We start from the raw sequence: 8066 nt of genomic DNA, 5'->3' as shown, positions 1-8066 counted from the left end.
TGGATAGCAGGGCTCTGGCTGGGTCTGCACAGCAGCGGCACCAGGACCTTTATGTTCCCAGGCCTGTGCTCAGCCTCACCTGCCTGCTGTCAGGGCGTCAGCGTCACCCGTGGGGCCTCACTGGCCGCAGCACTCCAGTGCAAAACACTCAGCTCTGGGCGCAGCTCTGTCCCCCTGATGCCGCCTAATTGCTCAGCTCATGGCACCTCATCCCAGTGACAGCAAAAGTGGGGTGATGAGTGGGAGGAAGAGAAGGAGGACAGTTGCCCAAGCACAGCTGAGGGAGGGGGGAATCCAGGTTCCTGTAATGACCACTATTGATCCCCCATCACACACACACACACTGGCAACAATCAGAAACAACCTACAAGGAACATCTGAATATCTGGTCACTTTCAGAGCATTTGAAATACTGTCAGGGTTGGGAGTTCCTGGATTAGGAGTACCTCAGTTCTTTTTAAAATATATTTTGTACTGGGGACCAGCTCCAACAATTGAGGTGACAGAGGTTGCTGCAGGAAATGACGGCGTCAGTGAAGGAAAATGAGGGACAAGAACACTCCTTCAAGTGCAAGTGTCATCTGCTGACAGTCTCACCAGGTCTTTGTTATTTTTTATGTTAGCAAGCAGTGGGATTACATCAGCATATGCACTGAGTAAAAAAAAAAAAAAATAACAACTATCACATTTTCCCAAGAACAGTTTGAAGTATTTTGATCTTTAGCCAAGATTATAACACATCATTTTTTAAGAAAAACACAGCTAACAAGCAAAATGTTATTATGATTTTTTTTTGCAGCTGGGCAAGCAATTTACTAATGATAAAGCAGGCATAACTATACAATGAGTTTGTACAGTTATAACTAACATTTTAATTTATATTACAACAAAAAGTTAGCAAAACAAAAGGAAAGCTTCTTTTATTTCTAGTTACCTCATTTTCATTAAAGCATCCTAAAAAGATTAAAACAAGGCCAGGGTAAGGAATGAAAAAGTTTACTTTACTCAGTTCTAACATTAAGAGAGATAGCAGAGTTGAAGACTGAACAACAAAGGCTTAAGCTTTTTGGTTCCCAAAGTTTTTTCCTCTGGAGCTTAATTTAATGTGTTCATCTGAAAGATAAGAGAATGTGGGAGTTTGAATTATTGGTTTGGACAGGAACATGTTATCACACTATGTTTTTAGCACTGTCTTACTTTGTTATATTAACTTTACAATAATAGCCAATTGCTTTTATTAAAACAGCCAAATGTAAATTCAATTTTTACTTCATCAAATGCATCTAAATGCAAAAATGGTTGCAAATACAGGAGTGGGCAAAACAAAACAAAGAGATCCAGTAGGATCCAGCTTCAGGGTCCCTGACTTTTCAGGGGCACCCCCCACAAACTTGGACTTTGGCAGACGGTATGAGATGTTTGGCCTTTGTGAATTTTGAAAAGATTTATTTATTTATGCATGTAAGAGTTGGGGCTTAGACCAGAGGAATGGTGGGGTGGTGATAGGATTCCCCAGAGACAGAGTAGGGAGCAGAAAGGCAGATCTACTAAAATATCCTGCTGAGGGGAGCAGGGAGGAGATATGAGAGGTCTGCTGAAGCATGTGGGTGAGCTCCCAGGCCAGAGATCAAACTCATGCTGCAGTGGCTGACAGTTGCTTTATAGTGCTGAGACTTAACCCCTTGAGCTACCAGGGAGGCCCTGTACTTCAGTTCTTGACTACAGTGTGAGGATCCACAGCCACATCTTTACAAAAGTAAAAGCAACATTCATTTAGATTAAGAAAAGGAACCCCGGGAGGGGCCCCTGACTGGGAAGCCTTTGGTAAGAACAATCACAAGGGAATTGTGGGGGCTCCAGCCTCCAATGGGAAGCAGGACCTGTTCACCTTGTACATCTGGGCTGTCCTGTACAGGCTTCCTGGCGTATTGGTAAGAGGTCGAGGTAGAAGTTCCCCCCCTTCTCCTGTGCACTGGGGTGTAGTATTATCAGTTCCTGTATAGCAGGTTGGGAGGGGAAGAGCACCTGGCCTGAGTAGCCAAGATGTCAACCAGCTTCTCCTTCCCTTGGTATGGGAAGAGCACTTGGGATTTTGTGGGTACTGCTTAATTTGTTTGGGGAATGGCCTTATGCCCCAGAAACAGGCCAATTTCAAGGAAATGCCACCTTCTGGGTGCTTCTTGCCTTCCTTGGGCTTTATCACCTGCCTGTAGGTTGGGGTTCTGGCTGATATTCTCTCTCCTGGCATCACCTGGCTCTGCCTGGGCTTTATCAGCTGTGGCCGTGTTTCCTGGGCCATTACCAGTCTGTAGACATCCTTCCTGCCCTCAACATGTAACAGAAACCCCACTGTGTATTGACACTTAGAGAAATGACTTCTGTCCTTGAGTGGAGCTTGGACATGGACCTGACCTCCAAGAGGCTGATGAGATGGGACTCTGTTCATCCTGGGCTGAGATGAAACTAGGTGAGACTCAGAGGCTATTGATCCAGCCAACCTGGGGTCCACATCTACTAACCTCCACTAATAGGGAGATAATAAATGTGTGTCATGTATGACACTGAATTGTAGGGGTTTGTTCCCCAAGATAGAGTAATGCACTCTGATGCGGGGCTGAGGTGACAATGGTATTTGTGGACACAGCCTCTCCAGTACCCCTAGTTTATATACTGGGTATACAGCAGATGCCTGTGTTACAGGGCAATCCCCAGTCTGAACTGGGTTGCCTGACTGTGGATCCTCACCTGTGTGCTTGAAGGGACTTATAACAGTTAATTGTAGGCACACACAAAAAGTTTAATAATGGGTTTATTTATTGAAAGGGAAATGAATAACTCAGGGGAGAGAGAGAGACAGAGATGCATCCTACCAGTTCCGCTGAACTGGAACCCCAATAGCTCACTGAAAATCGGTGAAAAGCCAAGAGAACAGCTGCAGGCCAAGAGACCCCAAAGCCCACATGTCTGGTTTTATATCCCAACAAAATGGCTGTTTAACCTCTCTGTCTGGCCCTAGCAGTCCTCCCTTTGGTGATGATGGGTGTATCAAACACAGCTGTTTAATGCCACCCTGGAGTCCTAGCCCTCATCCCTTTGGTGATGGTGGGATTTGTAGTCCCAATGTCTGGGGTTGAGGTGGAGTCCACAAAACCTGTATCTGTAGAGATCTTTCAGGGCATTCTTTTCCCTAATACCTGGACAGGATCATCTCCGCAGCTCTGGCTTTGGGTCTGTTTGACCAGTTTGCACAGAATTAAGTCACTAGGCTCAAGAGAAATGGAAACAAAGACATCTATATCCCTTTTGAACAGCAAGAATGAAAAAGACTGACAGTATAAAATACTGACAAGAATGGGGAGAAGTGGGTCATTTACATGTTGCTGGTAGAAATAGGAGATAGAATACTCTGGAAAACTGTTTGGCACCTGACAGACCAGACACACTCTTATCACAAATGTACTTTAGGTATTTACTCCAGAAGAATACAAATTTTATGTCCACACAGAAAGCTGTACACAGATGAGCATAGCAACTTTATTCGCAATGGGGAAAACAGGAAATAGATCACAACGTATCTCAAAGATAAAAAGTTAACAAAGGGGGTACATCTAAATATTATGAAATTGTATCTAGCAATAAAATTCAGTAACCATAGATACTACAACAGTATGGATAGCTCTCAAAGGTCTTACACCTGTAATGGGAAGACTGGGTAGAATCCTGGCAATTGTAACAACTTAGATAGTGATAGAGGGAATTAAGCTTAGGAAAATAAGCCTGGGGGAGCGGGAGGGGGAAGGGAATGATTTCACTTCTGTGGCAAAAAACAGAAAAGAAGACAATAAAAGACCTAAGTGAAACAAAATTAAACTTTTGAAATGTTCTCCCTTCTGGCTAGCAGAAGGGAGGAACAAAGATGACAATGATACGTTTTAGGGTAACTTTGGCTTTACAGCAGCGAACTTAAGGAGGTATACACACATGCTGCTGCTCAGTGATGAACAACTGAAATGTGTAGCTGTTATAACACAGTGTCACTTCCGCTGAAAATCAGGAAACCAATATGAAAATAAAGTGTGTGTGAGTCATTTTAAAACAACTGTGGTTTGACTATCAATGAAAATATATTCTGTTTACTTCTATATATTATTTGTACTTGTTTTACTTTGGTTGTTACATTAGATTTTCCTTACTTTTTATTTGTATACTATAATTATATGATTTTTCAGTCTAAAATCCAAAATATGTAATGTTCAGAGATCCTGAAATTTCTTTCTTCATATTCAGTTTCTTCCGATGCGAGCAACATTATGAAAGAATAATTTTGATTCCTTCTCTTTTATTGGAAAATATAGGCAGATACATAATAGCTTTAATATTTTCTCATGTTTTTTTTAAGTAAAAATCAACATAGTCTCAGTAATTGTGCAAGTAAGAACATAACAGCTACATGATGGGGTGGTGGAGCAGAGTCCTTGAAAGCATCTCTTTCCCATTCCTAGATCGTTTGAGGCATTCTGAGGTTGCCTCATACCAAGACCCTGCTTAAGATAAGAAAATTAAGCTTTTCTTAAAAGCTATAATTCATTTGATACTTTGGTACCTGAAGTCAAAAGTCAAAGGGATCCATGTAAAAGCGCTTCCTGGGGATCCCTTCCAGTCACTGCGCTGGCCAGCACTTACCTACGCGGACTTCCCTGCTCAGCAGCACAAAGGGGCTGAGACTCGCATAACCAGAGGTCAGATATATTTGCACAAACAAAACTGAGTAATTTTTGACCCTGAATGAGCCAATGTAGAAGGAGAAAAGGAAATCTGCCCAATAGAAGAAAAGGAAGCAGGCCATGAGCATGAGGATGCTCTGAGCAGCTCTCATCTCCGGGCTGGCATTTCCTGGCAGCCTGGACGTGTGCAGGTGCAGGACGCGCTTACGGTGCTGACACAGGCGGAAGGCCATGTAGACGCTGCTCCAGCCCATCAGCCCCTGAAACACGATGTCCCGCACAGCCATCAGCGTGAGGAAAAGCCACTTCACTGTTTGCCCAGAGGGGAGCATGTCACAGTACTTAATGTATGGTCTAAGTTCGGAGCTGTTGGAGCTCTGGACTGTGGTGATGTAAAGGAGCAGGTTAGAGCTGACCAGGACATTGAAGACCCAGAAGAGCAGAAGGCAGGGAAGCACTTGCCATGAAGACCTGGGCTGGAGCTTTTTGAAGGGCGAGGTCTGGGGGCTGATGGTGATGGCCTGGACCACGCTGAGGAGACAGGTGGCGCAGATGGAGAGGCCCCGGGCCACCCTCCCCACGTAAATCACCACTTTGCAACCAGCCTCACTTATGAAATTTTGGTAACTGGAAATTTTGTTTATAACGTTGTTCCCATTGGTACAAATAATAATTGTATTTGCAAACACCAAATGGATGAGGATAAGATCAATGGGCTTTTTCTCAAGACCCATGGCTACATTATATAAATATCCCACTAGTAAAAGTAAGTTGCCCACAAGTCCTTGTCCACAAAAACACAGTAGGAATAATTCCTGGGCGAAGTTACTCCAATTCATGTGACGTCATGAACAGAGCTAGGAAAAACTTTTGAGAAACATAAGTTAAAAATGACATAGTTCAGGCCTGTGACATTTTCTCTCTGGTGACAAGACAATGCACCTGCTTCTGTTGTTTGTATATCTCTGATCTTAGCCTTGCTCTCTATCTGCTTGCTTTTCTTCTGCTTCTATTGACACAGAACTGGTGATGACTACAATTTCAAACCCACCCAGGCATGTCTCATAAATGCCACACTGTGTCTCCAATTGCCTTTCCAGAGATCTTTCTATCTATCCTTCATCTGTAAAGTTTACATGACCTTATATTTCTCAGACAGTATTAAGCTAAGGCAGTATCACTGAGTAACTTCTAAGCATAGTACTTAATATCAGCTCAGATGCTTCCTTCTCCTTTGCTACTCACACTCTGTAAATTATTTGCAGAATAGTTTGTAATGGCGCCCCAAACAGCTCCTCTTTACCAGTCAATATACATTCATCCCTCAGCTACTTTGAATTTAAGGCTAAGCAAGAATGGTAATTTTTCCAACTATTTGCACTGGCTAAGTTTTTTTTTCTTTTAAGATTTATTTCTTTATGCATACAAGAACTGGGGTACATGCCAGAGGATTCACCAGAGACAGAGCAGGAAGCAGAACAGGCAGATTAATAAAGTACATTGCTGAGGGCAGCAGGTGAGACAGGAGAGGTGTGCTGTGCCCTGTGGGTCAGCTCCCTGGCCTGGGATCAAACTCGTGCTGCAGTGGCTGCAGAGAGCTTCAGAGTGCTGCGCTCTAACTCCTTGTACCACCAGAGAGGTACATAACTAAGTTTTGGTGAGTTCAGTGAGATGATCAGAGAACGAGGATGTCTGACTTACCTCCTCCAAACATGCACAGAAAAAAATGATGTAAAATCACATCAGAAAACTGATGGAAATACTAACTTGAATTCAGGTCGCTTACATTGATGCCTGTTGTTCAACTATAAGCACTTGTTTCTTTTTTTGTCATGCCTTTGGTTTGTCTTGTCTTATTTCTCTTTGACAGCTTCTTGTTATTCTTAAAGTTCTAATCCCACTGTCATATGTGTTCCTTCTGTTACTTAGCATTTGAGGGTTTTACTGAGATTAGTATGTGATGGGCTATTTCTGGTCTCTGGCTTGTTCTGGTGGAACAAGAACAATTGTTACTTTCCCTCCTCCATGTAAAGTGATTTCAGTGCCTGTGATTTCAGTGCTCAATATTCCTTGTTCTGGTGCTTTATAATAACCCCTTTAGGACTTCTTTTCTTTTCTTTTCTTTTTTAAAGATTTATTTATATATACAAGAACCAGGGTACAAGCCAGAGGTATCGGGGGGCGGGGGGAAGGATGAAAGGAACTACCAGGGACAGAGTGGGGAGCAGAACAGACTGAAATACACTGCTGAGGGGGACAGCAGGTAAGAATTAAGAGTCTATTGTGCCAGGGTCACCTCCCTGGCTGGGGATAAAACTCACGCTGCAGTGGCTGTGGATAACTTCATAGTGCTGTGCATCACCAGGGAGGGTCCCTTAGGATTTCTTTCATGTGTGATATGGCATTGATAAGTTTTCATCGTTTTGCTTTTCAGTGCAGCTCCTTACTCTTCCTTCTATTTAATTGTTAATCTTGCTGGGGAAAAGATTATGGAGTGGTTGTATTTTAAATATCTCATACAAGCATTATACACCATGATTATAGGGTGATCAAGTGGGATTCATCCCAGGGATGCAAAGATAGTGCAATATATGTAAATCAATGAATGGAATACACCATATCAACAAAAATAAAGATAAAAATTATATGATGATAAAATAAAGCATTTGGTAAGATTCAACAGCCCCTTATGATAAAAAGTCTAAATTTGGAAATAGGAGGAGTCTACCTCAATATAATAAAGGCTAGTATCCATTATAATATTCATCGATGAAAAACTGAAAGCTTTCCCTGTTAAGATCTGGCATAAGATAAGGATCCCATTGTCAACACTTGTGTGTGACTTAAAACTGGAGGCTTTTTCAGTGCTACTAGACAAACACAGGAAATACACAGAATCCAAGAATGAAAAGAAGCAAAACTACCTCGATTCTCAGGTGACATAATATTCCATACAGGACATCTAAAGGCTATCAGAAACAAAAAATTAGTACAGTAAAGTGACAGACTACAAACCAACACCCAAAAGCCCCACCTTTTTTTTTTTAATATTCAGAGAATGAACAAGAAACAAAAGAGAGGAAAATAACTCCATTTATAATTGCTTCAAAAGGAATTAAATACCTCAGAATCAGGGTAACAAAGGAGATAAAAGTTGTAATAAGACTCACAGAATGTTAGGAAAGGACAGCTGATAAAGAGATGGAACGATGTCATGGGCTTGTGGCTGGGAAGGGACAATATAATCAAAGTGACCATATTCTTCATTGAACACAATTCCTATCAAAATTCCAGAAGCATTTTTCAGAGAAACTGAAAAATATTATTGAAAAGTAGTCGCTG

The 8066-nt window shown here is 42.1% G+C and overlaps 1 protein-coding gene across 1 annotated transcript; it reads right to left on the bottom strand.

The window, feature by feature from the left end:
* Positions 1-1057: 1057 nt before the first annotated feature.
* On the bottom strand, positions 1058-5458 carry LOC101630935 (putative vomeronasal receptor-like protein 4). Its single transcript, XM_004694824.1, has 2 exons — positions 4684-5458; positions 1058-1113 (listed from the first exon to the last, which is right to left on the bottom strand). The coding sequence occupies exons 1-2, from the start codon at positions 5456-5458 to the stop codon at positions 1058-1060; spliced, it is 831 nt and encodes a 276-aa protein (XP_004694881.1).
* Positions 5459-8066: the final 2608 nt, after the last annotated feature.

The sequence above is a fragment of the Condylura cristata genome, unplaced genomic scaffold (genome assembly GCF_000260355.1).
Source record: "Condylura cristata isolate star-nosed mole 26May11 unplaced genomic scaffold, ConCri1.0 scaffold00048, whole genome shotgun sequence".
Taxonomy (NCBI): domain Eukaryota; kingdom Metazoa; phylum Chordata; class Mammalia; order Eulipotyphla; family Talpidae; genus Condylura; species Condylura cristata.
This window is presented reverse-complemented; position numbering and strand designations above follow the sequence as displayed.